The following is a 21251-nucleotide window of genomic DNA, read 5'->3' on the forward strand; positions in this document are numbered from 1 at the left end:
TTCGCATGAGAAAGGCGAATTGTCTTTGAACAGCAACTTAGAATCTGGCCCCAATCTGAATCCAGATTCAACAGCAACCTTACTTCGGTTACGAAGGTTCAACAAATACAGTGCAGCAGACGGAAATCAGAGCTTTTTACAGTTGATTCTGAATGAGAAAGACAGAGATTCCACTCGTTTTTCCTGGTTTAAAATGATTCGTTCAGAAGAAGGATGGCCGAGAACCAACAAGACCACAATATACCGTTTCTGTCGACTCCCATTTGAGCTGACATGCAGTCCGTATCTGCTGGCATCAACTTTAAGACAACTAGCAACGGTGATAAGGGACAAATATCCAAACGCATTAAGAATTCTAGAAGACAACGTGTATGTTGACGACCTAGTAGCAGGCGAAGACACAAATGAAGAATTGATAGACATTTATACAAAGATGAAAAATTGTTTCAATGAGATCAGCATTCCACTTTCCAAATGGTTATCAAACTCAATGAACCAGATGTGGCGAGAAACGAAAGAAGTGGTGCGCTATAATACATCTATTTTAGGCATTCCAGCTGATGTGGATACAGATGAATTCTACTTCTCGTTCGCGAATACCGTAAGTACAGCAGCACTCATGCCCTGCACTAAAAGAGTTGTCCTGAAGACTGCAGCAAGAATTTATGATCCATTAGGCATCCTATCACCAGCAACAATTAAAGAAAAGATTATTTTCCAAGAAACTTGGCTGAGAAACCTCGACTGGGATGAGCTCTTGCCACATGATTTACTTCAGAAGTGGAACCACTGGCTAGAAGATTTAAAAAGTCTACACACTGTTAAAATTCCACAATGGATAGGATCTTTGATCAAGCAAGACCAGACCAGAGAATTGCACATTTTCAGTGATGCCAGCGAACGAATATATGGCGCAGCAGTTTACATCAAGACGACCATAAACGAAGATGTCAGGATCGAATTAATCACAGCCAAAGTCGACTTGCACCAGTTCAGAAAATATCCTTACCACGACTAGAACTCATGGGAGCTATCATAGCAGTTAGTCTTTCGGAGTATGCCAAACGTGAACTACACTTGGAATTACACCACGTCCAATTTTGGACCGATTCAACCACTGGATAAGAGGAAACGAGTCGGAATGGAAAGTGTTCGTCTCGAACATGAAATTCATCGAAGGTCACACCCAACACAGTGCCGTCATTGCCCCGGCAAGGAAAACCCTGCAGATCATATAACAAGAGGGCTAACAGCAAATCAACTGTGTAAAAGTAACTCATGGTGGCATGGTCCAGACTGGCTTGTAAAACCAGAAGAATATTGGCCGAAATCAGTTTAAATATAAAAAAACAGAACTTGATAAAACAGGAACAGAACGAAAGAAAACAGTTTCCCATGCTACCGCAGATAAACAGACAGAAGCGATTTTCGATATTACAAGATATAGTAGATTATATAAACCAAAGTTCTCAGGATCACAGCATGGATTTGGCGATGTACACGAAATACACGCTATCAAGAAAAAACGTTAGGCCCACTCCAAATTAGACGAAAACCAAACTGCAAAGCTGTTTTGGATTAAACATTCACAGAGAGAATCGTTCTCAGAAGAAATAGAAGCACTACAGAAAAGGTCAGAACTACACAAGCAGTCCAAAATTAGAAAGTTTTCTCCATTCATCAAACGTGGCATTCTAAGATTTGGTGGACGTTTACAGTTTGCTAGTTTAGATGAAAACGAGCAACATCCCATTATTTTAAATGGCGACCACCATTTCACAAAACTGTTGGTAGAAGAAGAACATAAAACCCAATTTCATGTAGGAACTCGAATTTTGTTGAGTATTTTAAGGACAGACTTTTGGATACTTCGAGGACGACAGATCATCAAGAAAATCATTAGACAGTGCATACCGTGCAAAAAACTGAAAGCAAAGGCAGCTTCGGAAGTTGAACCCCCTCTTCCAGTAGAACGCCTAACTCCTAGCAGACCATTTGAGACCACTGGTGTGGACTTCGCAGGTCCGTTATATTCCGAGAATGGAGGCATATTACGGAAAAGATACATTGCATTGTTCACATGGAGTTTGTGACAGATATGAGTACGGAGAAATTCATTCACGCCTTACAGCGATTTATTGGACGAAGAGGCTTATGTCGAACAATTTGGTCGATAACGCACGAACATTTAAAAAAGCTGAAATAGAACTTAGCACATTATGGGAAAATCTGAAAACAGAAGACATTGTGCATTTTTTGAATGGTAAAATATATAGTCGAACGCGCTGCTTGGTGGGGAGAATTCTGGGAAAGAATGGTACAAACAGTGAAAAGCTGTTTGAAGAAAGCCTTAGAAAGCAGGCGGTTCGATGATGAAGAAATTTACACAGTTCTCGTCGGAATTGAAGCAACAATCAACAGTAGACCCTTGACGTATATGGAAAACGATCCTCAGCATTGTGCGCTGACACCAGCACATTTTCGTATTGGTGATAACACAACAAGGCTACCGGACAGAAAGACCTATGTTGAGGATAGTAACAAAGCAAAAGAAGAATCAGATGTGGATAGAAAAACAGTCTGCACTGAACACATTTTGAAAGCAGTGGAAGAACGAGTATGTATTGGATCTAAATCGTTTCCATTTATTTATATCGTGTCAGAAGCATACATAAGTTTAAAATTAAAGATAAGGAAAAAACATAAAACATAACATAAAAATTTCAATGGCGAAGAGCCACATTAAACTGTGTGAGCCCAAAACCTTGCAACATCAAGTGCATTTGACTTCGCTTTAACCAGGTCTTCTGTTGTGCAGCTGAATGGGCATGAACTATATTGAAAGCAAATGGGCTGTGGTCTGCTCTTCTCCACATACACACAAGGTACTGTCCACTTCGAAACCCCATTTCTTCTGGTTTACCCTGCACCGCGTAACACCAGAGCGCAGTCTATTCAGTGCTCTCCAATTCACCCAATCTGTGACATGGCCAGGAGAGAGTTCCTCTTTTGGGGTCATCCATTGGCTGATCCTCGTATGTTGACTCCTGACGCGCCATTCTTGAATTCTTGCTTGCTGCGCTGTTCCTGCAAGTACTTCGGTTACTCTCAAGAAGCTTTTCCTAGACTTGAGCCGCTGGCGTGGTGGCTCATATCTAAACAAAGGGTGGGCTTCCCATGTCAACACCTTTCTCGTTTCTTTCTTGACTGCCACTTCACGGCTAATATCGGTAGGTGCTATCCCTGCAAGGCAATACACTTTTTCCAAAGGTGTAGGTCTCAAACATCCAGTAATAATGCGGCAGGTTTCGTTGAGTGCTACATCAACTGCTTTGGTATGGCAAGATTTGTACCACACCGGGCATGCGTATTCAGCTGCAGAATAGCAGAGAGAAAGGGCATATGTCCTCACTGTGTCTGGTTGTGCTCCCCAAGATGTTCCAGTTAGCTTCCGCACAATATTGTTTCTAGCAGCCACTTTCTGCTTGATGTAGGTTAAGGCACGGTCCACCAGTGTGACTCCGAGGTACTTCGGGGTAGGATTGTGTTGTAATGCTATGCCTTGCCAAGTGACCTTCAGAGTTCGAGAAGCTTCTCTGTTGTTTAGATGGAAAACACAGGTTTGCGTCTTAGTTGGGTTTGGTGTTAGTTGATTCTTCTTGTAATAGCCAGCAAGAGTGTCTAGAGCTGTGGACAATGTTTGTTCAATCGCCTCGAAGTTATCCCCCTAAGAAGTGATGACACAATCATCAGCATAGATGAAACTATTCGTCCCGGCAGGAGGAGGCTGACCATTTGTGTAAACATTGAAAAGCACTGGTGCCAACACGCTTCCCTGAGGTAGTCCGTTCTTCTGTATCTTCCACCTGCTTCTTTTTACCTGGAACTCAACTTCTTCAACAAAGAGATCTAGCGCTGCTAAGCGACGATAAACTACCAAGGCAAATTTGGAAGCTAGCTAGAATCCCCAAACTCATCATAGGACGAGATGGGAAGATCAGGTTCTGTGAGCTGACTGACAAAGAAGGAAGAGTGTTTCGAAGACCCATTCAACTGGTACATCCATTGGAGTTGAGCAACCGTGATACGGCTCAAGGTGGGGAGTGTGGAGAATTATCTAATTGACAGTACCTGTTCGCTACACAGCTAAGGAGTTTGAGCCTCCATGGACGTTAACATACTCTTTGCTATCTGCTTAATATGTGGACTCCATGAAAGTAATAATATACAGTAGTAGTCATTGTGATGTTTTGATGATGTTGTAGCAGAGGATGATTTCCCCTGTAATTTAATTACCCACTCCCCCAGAAAATGTAAATTTAAGATCCTTTTTAAAATTTTGTTGTTATAACGAGAATGATAAGCGTTATTCCAATCAGCTGAGAAATTTATGAGAGACTGTCGCTTTCTTAAGAGAGGCCAGATGAGGCGCGATTTGTCCTGATGTATTCCTTTATTAACGGAACCTTCCTCTAACAGGGCTAAGTTTTGACTGAACCTATTTGTCGGTTTGTACACTGCTTAAGTGAATATTGTCCTATTGGTTACCTATCGGAAACACACCCTCTGCAAGAAGTACAGGAGAGGTGTAATCTCGAGCTACTTAGAGCAATGATAAAGGAGGGCTTCAAGTAATTTATATTTTTGCCCGGGTTTCAGATGGACTTGTAAGAGTGAAATATGCAGGTCTGGATTGTTTTATTGCTCAAGGTCTGGCAGCCATTTGAATTATTGCTGATGTTTTTATGAAAATATGTAACTTACAGTAAAACTCATGAATTTCAGTAATAATTTGTATGTGTTCTACATTTTACTCATTATTTTATAAAGAAAGAATCCCCCCGGGCAATTTTAGTGGGGGGAACCTTTGAAATAAAATCGTCGGTGGGGAAAATCCCTCCCTACCCCCCCCCCCCCCCCGCGATTTCGCACCCTGATCTGCAAGTTGGGTCGTGTTGTAGGGCGGTTGTACAGCTCGGGGGCCGATTTGTCATAAGCTGCCTCGCGGCCACCTAGCACGTGTTACGTACTGACTGAGTGCAGTGAGTAGATTAATTCAATTATATCAGAAGATTATAACAGTCGATAATTTCGTAAAAGGAAAAAGAGGTTTGGAAAGAAATTTTGGAAGTATACAAAGTTCCAATTGCCTCAATAGACATATTATGCGCAAACAAGCGTTATACATTTTCCTAGATAAAATATAAAGTCGATGAGGAAGCGACCACCTCTATTTCAAAAGGGAAAATGGAAAATACGTAATGACACGGCCGCACTAAATTGCAAATCTTCGTAACTCGCTCCGATTGCTAAAGATCTTAAAGAAACAATTAATCGCTCTGGAACACTCACACTTTCTTGTTTCTCTATTAAAGGCGCCACCACATCGAACAGTTCACTGAAAGTGTCTATATCCCTTTGTGGAAACTTTCTAAAATCGAATGGTTCTAGTTCTTTAATAATGTTTGTATGACTAAATTATTTCCTCTGCAATAACCACTTTTTAGCCGAAAGAAAAGAAAGAAATGGCGCATGGTGCCAGGAGTGCCGGGAGTGCCCGAGGGCAAGTTCGGCTCGCCAGGTGCAGGTCTTTCGATTTTACTCCCTTAGGCGACTTGCGTGTCATGATGAGGATGAAATGATAATGAAGACCACATACACACACCCAGCCCCCGTACCAGAGAAATTAACCAAGGGTGGTTAAAATTCCCGACCCTGCCGGGAATCGAACCCGGGGCCCCTGTGACCAAAGGCCAGCACGCTAACCATTCAGTCATGGAGCCTAGCCGAATATTTTCTCTTTCATATTGACTTCAGTGATAACAAAGTCGATGTAATTCCTAGTTGAAACTTAGAAGATGAAAGAGCCATGAACAGGCGTGTTTTCAGAGCAGAGTGAGCCACACAGCTCACTGCAGATTGGGCCCAGCAGATTGTGTCGTGTGGAGAGCAGCACTCGATTTACCGCGCCAACTACCCAGCAGATTGTGTCGTGTGTAGAGGCGTTAGAAAAAGAATAGGTAAAGAAAGTAATAGTTTGAGAGCTGTAGAGCTGGTTTTATATTGGAAGATTAGACAACGCCACAACTGATGAAGATATAAGGAAGCACATTTCACAAAGCAGCATAGATGACATTCGAGAAATCACGCCCTTATACTCAAAATGACAGACAAGGCATTCAGAATAGCAGTACGGTACCATTTACTAAAATGTACACTGTAAACAATCCCAATTTCTGGCCAGAAGGGGTGACTTTTCGCCCCTACGTATTGCGCCGTCCCCGGCTCCCTGAGAGGACGCATAAGATCCAGGCTAGCTTAATTACGATCTTTTTTGGCTAACATTATCTATCATTTGGGCTATGAGTTCCGAATATGAGAAAGACATACCAGACGGAGCCAAATAAATCTTAAATTACACATAGAAACAACCCATATACGTTACTTATTGAATTTCTTACGTTACCCAGATATTGTAGCATTCATCCACTTAAATCTAAGTCTCTACGCTACGATACACATTGAAAGAACGGTTTAAGTTTTACATATCTTGTTTATTATATACTTGTTTCAATCCAAAGGTCGAATGTTAGGCTATCCTCCCTAAATAATTTATAATAGAGGAAACTGCCTGATCATCTGACTATTTCATCCATCTCTAGCGAACATGGCCTTAATTTGTCAAATCAATCTATTTCTTCTACCCGAATGCATAATTAATCATTTTACTTCCTCTCTTAGCCTCTCCGTATCAATATTTCCATTACCACATCCACATTTCTGGCGTAAGGAGAAATCGAAGAGATGTCAGTATCGGGTAAAAATACATGCAAGTGACGTTCATCTTGAATCTACCGGTAATTGATACGTCCGGCACCCACTATGCATTATATAAGAAATGCTGTTTAAGTTAGTTATTTTTTTAAACTGAATCTATTGAAATCTTTTGCACTAAGTGCTTAGATCTTGATTGACCCAAAAAAATCAAGGTCAGAATGTAATATACGGCAACTTATTGAAGTCCGTATAACCAGTTATTTAACTGGACATCACTATAATTCAGCTCGTAATTAACAAATTAAAAATCATAAGACCAAAGATGTCGAACTAACCATCTTAGGCTTTTAAAGAAATGATTAAATTGGAATAAAGTGAAAAATTAATAGACTGAAACAATTAATTAAAAATATATTGGGGTAATTAAAACTTATTTGGGTGCACCCTAGCAAACAAAAATATTTACAATATGATACCTTACAAGCTAAAGTGTAGATTGAGGGTGGTTTCAAGATATTCAGGACGCATTTTAGGCCTAAAACCATATCTCATGAATTGGAATCCTCCTATGTTGCCTATGAAGTCTTTGGGTTAATTACTGGCTCTCACTCGGAGCTCATATTAATCTGCTAACATAATTATTCCCATCTTTCACAACATATCAATAAATACCTATAAATGTCAACTTGGGAGGATAGTTCCCTACTACATCCACAAACATTTGGTTTAAAATTATGAATATTCATACTTCTTATTTCTCTTCTTCTTCTTCTGCGTGAATACTGATAAGTTTTCTTTTAAATTAATGTAATTTTTATAAATGGTTTACCATTCTAAGATCTGAATCTTCTCATTATTTTAAATTGAACATACGTGCGACATTATATATATTCTAACGACTACTCTACTAGTCTCTTCGAAAGTATACTAGTTAATGTGGTCTGCATTGTGAAGACTCGACCATAAGATACAATTCCTACATCTTCAGTCAGTCATCAGTGATAGGATGTTGCCTAAGAAGTTATTACATTTCCTTTCACCTGAGAATAGATCAGAATTAGAAAACATCTGTGACATAGTGCATATGTCTAGTTCATCCTCCTAACTGAGACTTCATTGGTAGTACCAAGTATGTACGCTAACCAACAGGTGTCACTCCAATCCTACTTGAACTTTCTCATGCTTGCTTGTAAGGGAAATAATACATATAAATGCTACATATTCATTTCCACTTAGTAAAGACTCAATTTAAAACCATTAAGTCCACTACTACATCACCGTGCTCATATTCACGAAGAATCAATAACTACTACCATTCTAAATTATCAATCTCATATCAACTTCTCTTAAAATAATCGTTATTATACTTCCAAACCTATATTCTGTCTCTTTTACGAAATACGTGTCCACTCCATTCAATCGTGGCATCTGTTATTTTGCTCACGGTTCATGGACATATTTCACGACATTATGACCTTAACTCCGTCATAACCTTAAATTATTGTAAACATATTTGTCTATTTAGCAAGCATATCCTACTGCTGGTTCCTAACTTGACATTCTTTGGTCATAACCAACGTATCCGCGTACCTAAATCTCTCTTTGACATAGCGCACAATTCACTGTCACCTTAACGAACTCAGTATTTCACACTACATGGATCACATCTCGAACGTAGGCTTTCATCACTGATTGACTACCTATCTATGGATTTGTCATTCATGTACGAAGATTACCTATCCACCTTTGCTCTAATTCAATACACCACTTTCGTCGCTTCATTATTTCGCACGGAACGAATTACCAAATCATATTACACTTACATATGAATATAAAACATTACTACACTAATTTAAAAGTAAGACTTATCTGAATTCAGCAGCTCCAGTCGTCGGCATATGTCCAGCTGACAGGACATCGGAACACGCCTCTTTTTACTTCCCTAGGTGAATGGGAAATACTGGCATAATTCTCCTCTGGGCTTAGTCATCTCTCGGCAGGCAACGTCATCCGACGGCACCCATTTGGGCAGTTTGGCCTATCATCTTCTTAGAACATCTTGCTCATCTCTGGACTAGTTGGAATAGAATAGCAAACAGAATCAATTAGCATTGCCATCATGAACAGCTGTGATAATCTGTTTAACGCGAAATATTGTTTCTTTTGAAAGAGTTGATCTACTTGACAAATAATAATCTTGGGATAGTATAATTCTAGGACTTGAAATGAACAGATTATTCTCCTTTATCTTTCCAGGAGTTATTATAGGATTCCCACTTCTGTAGTTCTTTAACTTGGGTGATATCGGGTAATACGTCAGCAGAGACTGCCGTGACGTAAGCTTGACGTAGTTTATGTTTGAATTTCCACGTATCTTAAGGTTCGCGGAACAAAATTAATAATCTTCTGCTTGATCTGCGATGCAGCTTCCAATAAATCTGTTCTTTGCTTCTGCTGAAATGATCTCTCGTCGATACCTTCTTTAAACTCCGACGTAGTTGCTTTCCGTCTTCGATTCTGATTTAGAAGTAGCAATTCAATCTCGTTTTCTTATTTTTTCTCAATAATTGTTAGTAACAATCTTCACATTCGTTCTTTTTCACTGCCTTCTGGATCTAAATTCTTTTCTCTAGCGCCTGAGGTGAATACTTTTGCTTTTGCTCGTGGTATCATCAGACATTTTGACGTTAATTATTCTCGGAGACCTGGACTCCATCTTTGTCCTTCTTACGGACGGAATTTCTTATAACAGTGAAATGGCACAGTATTCTACTAGCAAACCAACTAGCTCTTGTGTCAATTCGGTTGCTGACCATGCGAGCGTCCATGCTAAGGGAAATGGCCCCAACACAAATATCATGCTTAAAGTCATGTAATGGAACGTGACGGGACTTAAATCATCGCTCTCCATAGACACAAGCCCTAGATGGAATACATACGGCATTGTGATGCTTACAGAGACCTTTACTACTGAAGAAGTTGGCATCGATAAAAACTATGGAGCCCACATTCTAGCAAGAAAGGGAAGTATAGGGCGTCCCGAAGAAGGTGTCATCTGTTTTATTAAACCATACCAACAGTCAATACAAACGGTCCTCAAACCGAAGTTCACAATGTCGCTATCCACTCAGCTCATCAACATAGTAATAACCTACTTATACCCAAATACATGACAAGCCTCTTATGGTAGCCAGAGACTTAAACTACCGAACTGACAAGAGAGACATGGAAACTGACAGGTTATAGATTTCCTAATGAACTCCGGCCTAAGACTAGAGTAGTAAACGCAGAAAAGTAGTACACATTGATAGTGCACAATGGAAAAGCTCGAATGTTTTAGTATTCATTAGCAATCAAGGTATCGGCCAAGTCGAACAAAATGTTGTACTCCATAACCCAATCAAGAAGCATCTCCCAGTCCAAACCTACCTCCATCTAAATAAGCACAAACCCAGGAAACCTCTGGAAGCAACACCACCAAAGTACTCGAGAAAAATTGACGAGGAGCTTTAGGATATGAAAAGGAAGTCATGCCGGAAATAGAGGTATTAATCAAGCAAGGGAATTTAGACTAAGCTTTGACAAGACTACAGCAAATTCTACTGTCTTCAACTATCAAACAAAACATTTAGAGAATCGCTAAAAGTTGGTTCGACAACGAATGCTACACCCTATGACAGGAGACGCTGATGTGCCTTCATAAAACTAGATCTAGACACAAGTAGGAACCAATACGGACGAAAAAGAAGGAATACAACTTGCTGGGAGATAAAACGCATCGAGGGAGTAGAATAAAAATCCTACAGAATATGGAAACCAACTAAAATTACACCTAAAACGTCCCTAATCAGCCCTCATAAATGGACGGAACACTTCCGAGACCTGCTTGAGAACGCATGATCGAACTACTTCGAGATAAAGTAATTACCAGCGCAAACAATGCAGCCTATTACAGCAAAGGAAGTGAGGAATCCAAGGACAAAAACGTCTGCGGGTCAGATGGGTTACTTAAAGAGCATTTAAATGTAACGATGACGGACACTGTAAGTACACGGACGCTACTGTTCGGTGAATGCCTGGAAAGCAAAGGATACCCAACATCTGGAGACAGGCAAATACAGTCACGATATACTAAGGCAAAGGCAGAAAGGACGACCCAAGCTCATGCCGAGGAATAGAACTGGAGTGTAATATTTTCAAATTACTCTCAAAGACCACAAAAAATCGTATTAGGGCAAGAATAATAAGAGATACCATCCAACAAGTATGGGTTTATGGAACGTAAATCGACCTTACAATTCATCAAAGAAGTCATAGTTCAGATAGATAATGCGCTAGCCCAACCATCTTCCCCACTCTACGTCATTTTTATCGGCTACGCAAAATATTTCGACAGAATTGACAGGAAACAACTCATACAAATTGGAGGTCATAAAAATTATACTGAATGTAAAATGCGTGAAAATTTATGATTGACCTCTACCTCGCCACTTATAACGCAGAATAAAGGAGTCCTACAATGGGACAAAATGAGCCCTATACTATTCAACTTGATGACAGCTGATATCATAAGTTTACTAGAGTTTGTAGAGATGAAACTTATAATCTACGCAGATAATATGGCTCTGTCATCCAGAAACCCCACAGACATCCAAACTACATTTAACAACCTCAGAACATGGGCCGACAAGAACAGTGCCAGTTTTTTAATAAAATTCAGGAGGGGAGGAAAACTGGCAAAGGATGATGTATTCAGAAAGGGATATGACCAACTTGACATTGTGACATCGTTCAAATACCTAGGTATTACACTGCTGACTACATGCGCAATAAATACTCTGCACATAAAAGAAAAAGTGGCGGCAGCAACCAAGGCAATGTACGAGAACCCCAAACCACAGAACCTCTCAGTACACACTGCCATAGCATTATTCAAGCTTAAAATTGCCCTAGTTGCTACATACGGTATACAACTAATATGGCATAAGCTAACTTGAAAAATCTAAACGGTTTGAAAGTGTAAAGGCCATGTGCATAAAACCAATCCTTCAGATCTGAAATTTACAGGGAACCGACTGGCATTTATTTTAGCAAATGAACCTCTCTTCCTAGAAGATATAAAGCTCACTTTTGGAATTCCTGACACGACCGCATCGAAGCTGTCTAGGAAGAAAGACGGCAGAAAGCCCTGCAGACCCCTGAAGGCTTCTATGAAATAGAAATAATAAGAAACAAGGAATGGAGCGGAACAGACTACACGTTACGCCACGTCCTCACAAGATTTAATGTTTACTTATTGCATGGAAGGATATGTCTAAATAGATTCCATGTTCCGGATGAAAGTTGTATCCGTCCCCTCTGTGGTATGACCTGCTCTAGGTAGCACCTAACGAACTGCACGAAAAGAACACAACCGATTAACACATTTGCTAAGGACTGTTAAAATAGAGATACGATGTGAAAAAATATATTCTAATCCAATATTAAGATGTATGTACACAATGTGTTTAATAAATCTACATTAATAAAGCATCTAAATCGTTGATCTCTTCCCATAGAAATAAGCCACCGTGAAACAAACACATCATTGTCTAAAGGAAGGAAGAGGAAACAAATAACAACTTAAACATTATTTATTCTATACTATGACGAATTTGACTTCTTTCCACACTCAAAAGTGTATGGAAAATGGCACTTTTCACTTCTATAGCTACTTCCTGTACACACTCGTACTTAAGAAGCGTCTCTGATTGGTTAACTTCGGTTCGCTTCCCAACAGCTTCTCTGGTTGGTTCAAATTTCCTCTCGAACATACATGTTCATTATATGACCGCTCCATATTGATCATTTATTCACGTACTGCTGTCGGCCACTTCGATCATACACGATTTGGGTGGCGACGAGCCAAAATTATTTATAGTAAAATATTGAAAATAAAGAAAATACCCCATCTTGTGGCCATGGTCGTTAAGACTTGAAGTCTATAAGGTCTAACACGACACCGTGGTTAGCCGGTTCGAGTCCCGTTGATAAGAAAAATGTTCACCGTCAGAATGTTGGCCGGCAGGTTAGGGGAACAGGTGGATTACAATTTCCAATCTAGATTGCGTGCCAAAAGCCTGGATTAAATTCAAAACGGTGTTGATGGTGATTCGTCCATCGGATGGAGACGTAAAGCTTTGAGTACACCCTTTGGTGCTATTCGACAGGAGCAGATTGTGCCGGCACCGGGTTTCATACTATCCCTTCCATCATACATCATGTCATACATTTCATATAATGAATTCCTTTGTTGCCGTCAAGAAGGGCACCCGATAGTGAAACCTCGCTACGTAGAGAAAAGGGACAAGGACTGGACTTACATTTAATTTCAAATAAATGCATTCATCATAGAATGAAATAAAATATTGTACGCAACAGCCACTAAAGTGATCACCTAACTCGTTTCGATCTCACTTGTAAGGTCAAAAATCACTTTCCGTGGTTCTCGCGCAAATAACTATTATTTCTTTGTTTATCAATATAACGAAAGTAACCTGGTTAAGCCCCTCCATAGACATTTTTGAACTGGAATTATTACCGTGGAAATTGGTATTACCGTACCTTTTCGACAAGGTTTTTGCTAGTATTACTTAAAAAGTGTTTCTAAGTCACGAACTGTTCATATTTTCTACGTCTGAAAACGAGCTTCTACTCATTTGAACCTTACTTATGGTTTCGTCGGATATGAATGTCTCTGGCTACGGCCTCCGTCTGGTGCTGCCCTCTCCCGTCGCAGTCTTTAACTTGTCAGCCTCTACAGTACTCTAACTTACTGCGCAGTCTGTTTGCGCACTTCTTCTTGGCAGCGAATCGAGGGATGCTGTGTCAAGACCAACTACAATATATCAGACAATGCAGCTATCGATATTAGATAAAATGGCGTCCCGATCAGTTTGTTCAAATGTAAACATAAGCATGTGCGAAGCATCTGTTTATTTCTTTCTGTTGGTTTGGTTTGATTAGGAAACGTTAGTGTAGTGATGTTTTTATTGTCATTTGGTTTCATAACTATACTTATATACTAGGACGTGTCGATCGTATTGCATGCCTTGATGTAATTCATATTACAGCAGATCCACCCACATTCAGATCAAGTGTACTTAATACATCGTGACGATTTCGTAGTTACAAGTAATTTATTAGGGTGCATTTAAAATATTCGAGGATAAATTTGTCAATAGAAAGGACGTGTTCCACGTACTTGATGAGCTGTTTTCTTCGGATAAGGCCAAAACTCTGTGTTGGTGCCAATCCTAGTACATTTCTCAATTACTATATACCTTTTGAAGATTTTAAAAGTGAGTTTATAAAAAGTAATAAAGCTATTTATTTTATCTATGAATGAAGATTATATTCTCTTTGTTATATTAGAGGACAAGGTATCAACTGATATACTGTCACTTACAGTAGGCTACGTATTTACCTTGCCAAGGATTTGTGTGTTAAAGTGCTTTATACGAAAATGCATATGCTACCAGAGAATTTCAAATCGATTCTCCTATTGATCATCTGAAGTGAAACAGATGTAGCAGTCTGGTGGATCATTATCAGAATCATTGTTACGAGAGAATTGAAATTCGCTACGAGGTTAGTGTTACCGAGTTTTTGTGGTAGTTATACGTGAACAGGTCTCAAGCTACTAGAGTAAAATTAATTTAAAATTTAACAAGGTTATATTTTCTTTTCAAAACAAAGAAATAACAAGCATGGCAGGTACAAAGTAGCAAGTCCAAAGGGTAGTTACAATATTTACAGGTTTTGGGCTTCGCGCCCTAATTTCACAATGCTAGGGCAATCAGCTCAGTTTTACCCCCAAACACAAGTTTCAACAGAGGGGCAGAAAACCCCATTCATGCCTAGGAGCCCTTGCTCCAAATTACACTGAAAAGCCTCCACGAGGCATACAAAACTCAATTTTCAAAAGAGCCACTCGCTCTCAAATTTAAGCCTCTCCCAGGCCACACCAAACTCCACCTTCAAGTTGTCCTCACCGGACGTAAACACAGAGGTAAAATACCCAATCTACTGAGGTCTATTAAATGAAAAGAAGGTTAATTAAATGACCTCTAAAATAACAATTTGAGAGGAGGCGAAGTTGCACTCCTAATACACTTTGATTAAGACCTACTTGGCACTAGGCCGTTAATACAAGGGCTAATCCCATACTAAAGAGGTGACTTAAGAAGAGAACAATTTGTTTTACGTTAACGAAGAATAGGTTGAGAAAAATAAGTTCACCTCAAAACAATATGAGTGGGAGCTCTATCCCAGTATGTAGCTTTAAAAGAGAATATATGAAAAGAGTAGTTACATTTAGGAAAAGGTTACATGGTGGAACGCTTCGAACCCGCCCCGAGAGTTAAACTGCTGAGCTAGCAAAGAAAGAAGTTATTAATCGGCCATTACCTTGTTGTTGACCGCTGCCGAGGAAAGAGGCGCTTCCCGCCTCCTGCTATGTACTTAATACACTGAAAGATGGAACAGAAGTGGCCCGGAGACCCTAAAATCAGCAGTTTATATACTCTCGCGGAAGTTTCTAGGCGTTAGGGGAATGAGAACACCCTCCCACGAGGATTTTATTGGTTCATCCATAAACCCCCTACACAGTACTAAGAAGAAACACATAATTGGTGGAAAATTAATTTAAGAAATTCGGGATAGGCTAGATTTAAAACAAGGGGAAAGAAGGGGTTAATATTGCCAACTTAACCAATGACTGAAAGAAATTTAGCAAAGAACGAACATTTGAAATAAAAATTTCTCCAACAAAATAGTTCTTTGACTCCGCACTAGGGTGCACTATTGTTGATCTTCAGTAGTGTCCTCTAGAAGAGAAAGTTCACACTTCTTACTTCAAGCAAAACAAAAACACATCAAAAATGACACAGTTCAAAAACTCAAAATTTTCCACGTGGTGACATCTTCTGAGAAGGTAGCGAATTAATAGCGTATATAAAGTTCAGACTTCCTCCAGCAGAGGAGTTTCAACTGGCGCAAATTTTAAATTAGCGGCGTGGAGGTGTACCGCCCGGTACAGTTATGTTTCTAACAATTTTTTAAACGAGGTAGGCTATTATATTTAAAAGCGTATGGTAATAGAAAGGTCATTCAAATAAATGTATTTCTAAATCAAGTACAGATTTATATGAAGACGAATTACTGTCTGGAATAATTTACCAAGGGTGACCCCTACTCTATCTACATCAATTAGATAATATTCCAACTTCTTTGAAATCACTTAAGAAAAGACTAGGTAGACAATTGATACGTAAACTGCCACTTGGGCGACAGGCCTAAATTCGGATCATTGGTGATTGACTAATTAATTGACTGAATTTAAACGCATCAAATATTCCTCCAGGACTGTTATTTTAGAATGTAATCCTATATTACATATTTCCTTACCATACTAGTTCATAGAAAATATGTATATTTTTAATTATTCACATATTGCTTATCCAAATTCTGTATAGGTTATTTCTAGATAGTATTGGTCTATTACCCAAAGTAAAGTATTCTGTTCGTTATTATTGACAGCTTAGCAATTCAATACGATAATCAAAAGGTTATGTTTATGCATTACAGGCATGTTTACATGGAACCGATGCGCCGGTCATGTTGTTTTTGTATTAAGGTCTGATATTATTGTAGATGGTCTTGGCTGTGTGTGTCCGAGCCAGCCATCGTGTGATTCTGTCTGCTGCAAGCATGGAGACTGGTCGTGTTTGGTACTCACGCCACGCCGTAGATTCTACTAATTTCATGGATCTAGGATAGATTTATTAACCCTACGGAGTTAATACCCCAAGAAGCCTTTCTTTCCTACGATTTTATTACAACTGGATATATCCTCGCTCTCAAAATTAGTGATTAATTTAAAGTGCTTTTCTTCAAGTTTCGTGGTAGTAAGTAATGGCATGTGGTGAAATATGCCCTGGTATTCCTGCTAGACCTTCAAGACTGTTAAGTTCAGCCCATCTATTATCATTATCTGATTTTTCTCGTTACATATCATCTTGTATTTCAATTAAGTTTTAACAACCTTCTGGATCGTGAACTTGCGTGTGATCTGCGGTAAGTTTAAAAATGGCGTCCACTATATTCTGGGAACTAGCGTTTTCTGGGTGCTAATGTTTATAGGGTTTAAAAGAAAAATGTAAACCGGTGTTTCCAAAAATGCTTGTAATAATAGTGAAGATGAAAATTTTGTTAACTCATGTTCGCAATTTGTATTGTAACTCCCTTTTTATTACCATTATTTAACTTGGGTGGTCACCTCTCCCTAGTTAGTATGGCTTAAAATAGCATTATGGAAGGTTATTAAGCGAGGTAGTTTTCACAATGAATTTTAGGTTGTGGGATTTTTCCCTCTCTTATTTTGCTTCTATTTAATTTAATTTTCTATTTATTTTCTTTTTTGGGACTCTAACTATTCTGATTTTCTTTTGTCCCTATCTGGTTTGCTATTGTTGTACTTCGGCCTCAGGATTGGGCTATCCCTTTAAGATGTTGGCCTGTTTGTTTTGTTGCCATGGGAATGTTGATTGTTGAGTTGAGATTGGGTTGTTGTGGATTGAGGATCGAAAAAATTTGATTTTCCTGATAGAGATTTAATCTTGGTTGTGTTATTTCACATTCGATTCCATTAACGTGCTTTGGCGTATTTCTCACCTTGTCAATGTTTTATTCTTTTTCATTTGTATGGTTTGATAACTCAATTTAACCCTGTCTGGAAAACGTGAGCTTAATCGTTCCATGTGAAAACTCCTTAAGTAAATATTTCCCTAAGGTTTAAGTTCTTTTTCACCAGATTCAAGGGTATGAAATAATTATATTTCATCGAATTCCAAGTAAAAGGAAAAATCACGTTTAAGATATCAAAAAGTGAAGTTACCTGAAAATCCAATACCGAGGTCTATGAAGATTAACCCATTTTGTAAGAGAAATTATAAGCAATTTGTTCTCAATCTACTAATCAGGATCGGCCGATCGTTTAAAGGTATTTGTCAATTAGTTTCCCTTTTTATCGAGGATGGTCTATGTTAAATTATTATGCTGATTTTAATTAAAACGTCTTTGTTATTTAAAAAAAGTATGGCGTTATCTTTCTTTGTTTATCGCTCAAAATTCAATGTAGTGACGCAGTTTAAATTTATCCACGAGTTTGATGTCACCTTCCCAGTTTGTGGTGAGTAACATCTTTCTTCCCCTTGATTTGTTGTGCGTTTATGGTGATGTTCACTTCCACCCTTTGTCTTGTTCTGCCCTTACTTCCGTAAGGTCAGCGTAAAGCGAGTTGGCCGTGCGGTTAGGGGAGATAGTGGGTTCGAATCCCACTGTCGGCAGTCATGAAGATGGTTTTCCGTGCTTTCCCATGTTCACACCAGGCAAATGCTGGGGCTCTACCTTAATTAGGGCAACGGCCGCTTCCTTCCAACTCCTAGGCCTGTCCTATCCCATCGTCGCCATAAGACCTATCTGTGTCGGTGCGACGTTAAGCCACTAGCAGAAAATAAATAAATAACAATAATTATGCTGGCAGTCTGGACAATATTTGGGATATTGCGCGGCTGTTGCAGTGAGTTGTAGCATAGATTTGTTTTTTCCTTTTCTTGTGCTCTGTGTTTCATGTAGGTTATCTGTCCCCTTTATCGAAATATATTGCTGTGAGTTTTAGCAGAGTCCTGATTTATTGTGTTTCTTGTGCTCGTAGCTAACTGAATATTTATTGCATCCTCCCCTTTTGACATGGTCACTGTATGGTTCGGAGCTACTTAGCAGTTCAAAGAAAGACAAATAGTAACCAATTATAAAACATTGCTTAAAAGGAACTGCCTTTATCTTAATTAATGTTTTAATTTTGTTTTTTCATGACTATCACGATGTCCTGCGCCGTGATCTTCCCAAATCAATTACGGAAAGCGGAGATCAAGTATGAATTATCTATTCGTGGCGTTAAACCAGCTAGGACTCTTGCTGAGTGTGCTGCTCTCCTGTCCACCAAAACTCAGATGCCAGTTAACCCCTCTTTCGTCCTGCCGTACAATGTTGGTGAGTCTTTGAACATTATTATTAGTTCCCTAACTGAGATTAAAATTATTAGAGAAGAGTTATTGAGCAAACCCCCTCCAAGGCTCAAATAAGTCGTCTTAAAGGCTAGGGTGCATCACTATCTAGGACGTATTCAAAACCTGTTGGCGATCCATCCCGAAGCCGAATTAATTTCAGAGTGCGTGACATTGTTGACCATTGCCACTAGTATCTCTGTAGAACTAGACTTAATGATTGCGAGTAGAGATATGAAAAACTTATCTATTACTGAAAAAAGAAAGCTGCTATAATCCTACATCTGAAGTTTCCTCGACTCATGTCGTTTCCCCTCCCACGTACCAAACTTCATGTTGTGGTAACTATTCTGTCTCAGAAAATGTGGTATCCCGGTTGAATTCTACACCGTCTTATAACCCATTAAAAGAGCTTTTCTATGGGGTAAAGCATTTTTCTGTGACCTCGATTGAGGAGTTTAGATTCTTAGTCGAGTTCACCGAGTCGGGTAATGTCTATTCTGTGGATGATCCGGGTTTACTTCGACCTCTCCTCCCCATTGTGAGGGAATTTTGAAAAGAGAAATCTCGGAAGCTATTTCGAGGAATCTAAAAATTACTGAATTGCAAGAACTTGTTCTCTCTAAATTCATCCCGTCTTCAGCTCTCCAGAGCTTAACTCCTAAAATTTGCTTTAGAACACAATTCCTGCATGAAAATCGCTTGAGCTACGTCTTGGACCTTAGATTCTATTGTAAAGTTTTCAAAATTTCAGTATCTGAGGAAGAAGTGGTGGATAGGATTTGGAAAGGAATCTCGCCCTCGTGCAGGTCCTATCTCTCTCTGACTATGTGCCCGACACACGTCGGTGAACTGGAAGCTGTGTTATTCTTTTGCGGAAGACGTGAAGCATGGAGATGCGTCCAGACCCATTCATCTTCCTCCTCCTGTCGATCCTTTGTGCCCTGTTCCCTCTCAGATGTATAAAGGTGTGAATGTTAAAAATGTTTTAATTGTGGGTCGAAAGACCATCTCAGGAATGCATGCATGCCCTTCTAAAAAACGTAATAATAATATTTGTTGCAATATATGTGGTTCTAGGCAACACTCTAAAAATAATTGCCCTTCTCCTTCTTCTCAAAAAAGAGGTCAGTTACTAAAGGCTAATAAAGAGGTGTGTAAATTTCATGATCCTAAAAATTCTGATGATTTTGAAAAGGTAGTTTATTCACAAGAGTTTAACAAGATCTCTGGTAATGTAGCTTCCCAAGGTACTTTTACAAACGTTGAAGTGAATAATGAATATTTAGTAGCTTTTATTGATTCTGGTAGTGTGATGAGCTTGATTTCTGCATGGTATTACCAACTGAAGTGTTCTTGTAAGTTGCCTAACTTGCAACATGTTGATGTAAAATGTGTAACGGCTAATAGTAATAACTTGGAACTTCTGGGATCTGTGAATGTGAGACGAGGATAGGAAATTTTACCTGGAGAATCAGGCGCTTAATTGCCCCTAACCTCTCTTGCAGTGTGATTCTGGGGACTAACTTCTTATCTAGTACCGGGCTAGTTTTGGATCTGCGAAGCAGAAATTTCTTTTTAAATTTTTCCCCAAGTATTAGATTTAACTTGATTAATATTCCCTCGAAGGTTCCTAAATTTGCTTGTGTTGGTTATCTTGCCCCTATGAAACTAATGACATTAACCATCTTGATCTTAACCAGTTTAGTAATGAGGAGGCTGATCAAGTCCGTGCACTCTGTCATCAATTTCCAGAAGTGTTTACCAGTAAATTGGGTCTGACTGATGTTTCAGAATATGAAATTGAGTTGTCTGACAACCAACCAGTTATATCTCCCCCTTACCGTTTTTCTCCCATACGCATGCTTGAGTTAAAGAAGATTGTCGATCAAATGCTAAAGGATGGTGTTATTAGGCCTTTTACATCTCCATATGCCTCTCCTGTATTCCTGGTACCTAAACACTCTTGCGGGTTTAGAGCATTGATAGATTACCGTGCTCTCAACCGTAAGATCGTCCTTCTGTCTATTCCGTTGTCGCATTTGCACACTTGTTTTGGGTTGGTTTCTGGAGCGAAGTTCTTTACGGTACTGGACCTTAAACAGGCGTACTATCAAGTGCCTCTGTCTAAGCCATCTATCTCCCTTACTGCCTTTATTACTGACTGGAACCTATATGCATTTTTAAGGTTTTGTACTATCGTGTGGTGCTGCAGTTCTTACCCGGTTGCTGAATTCATTTCTTTTTAGATGATTTTCTCCAAAACTTTTGAAGAGCACATGGATAATGTTCGGGAAGTTCTTGAGCGTTGGAGGAAAGCTGGACTCACTGTAAAATTGTCAAAGATTGCATTCGCTAAACCTAGTA

General features: G+C 39.3%; 1 protein-coding gene across 1 annotated transcript in view; it reads left to right on the forward strand.

The window, feature by feature from the left end:
- The first annotated feature begins 18686 nt into the window (after positions 1–18686).
- Positions 18687–21251, forward strand: part of bonsai (28S ribosomal protein S15, mitochondrial) — a 34708-nt gene continuing 32143 nt past the window's right edge. Inside the window, exon 1 of the mRNA XM_067135165.2 lies at positions 18687–18870. Within this exon, the coding sequence (XP_066991266.2) occupies positions 18690–18870 (181 nt within the window). The 5' untranslated portion in view covers positions 18687–18689. The remainder of the gene's footprint in view (positions 18871–21251) is intronic.

This window comes from Anabrus simplex, chromosome 1 (genome assembly GCF_040414725.1).
Source record: "Anabrus simplex isolate iqAnaSimp1 chromosome 1, ASM4041472v1, whole genome shotgun sequence".
Classification (NCBI taxonomy): domain Eukaryota; kingdom Metazoa; phylum Arthropoda; class Insecta; order Orthoptera; family Tettigoniidae; genus Anabrus; species Anabrus simplex.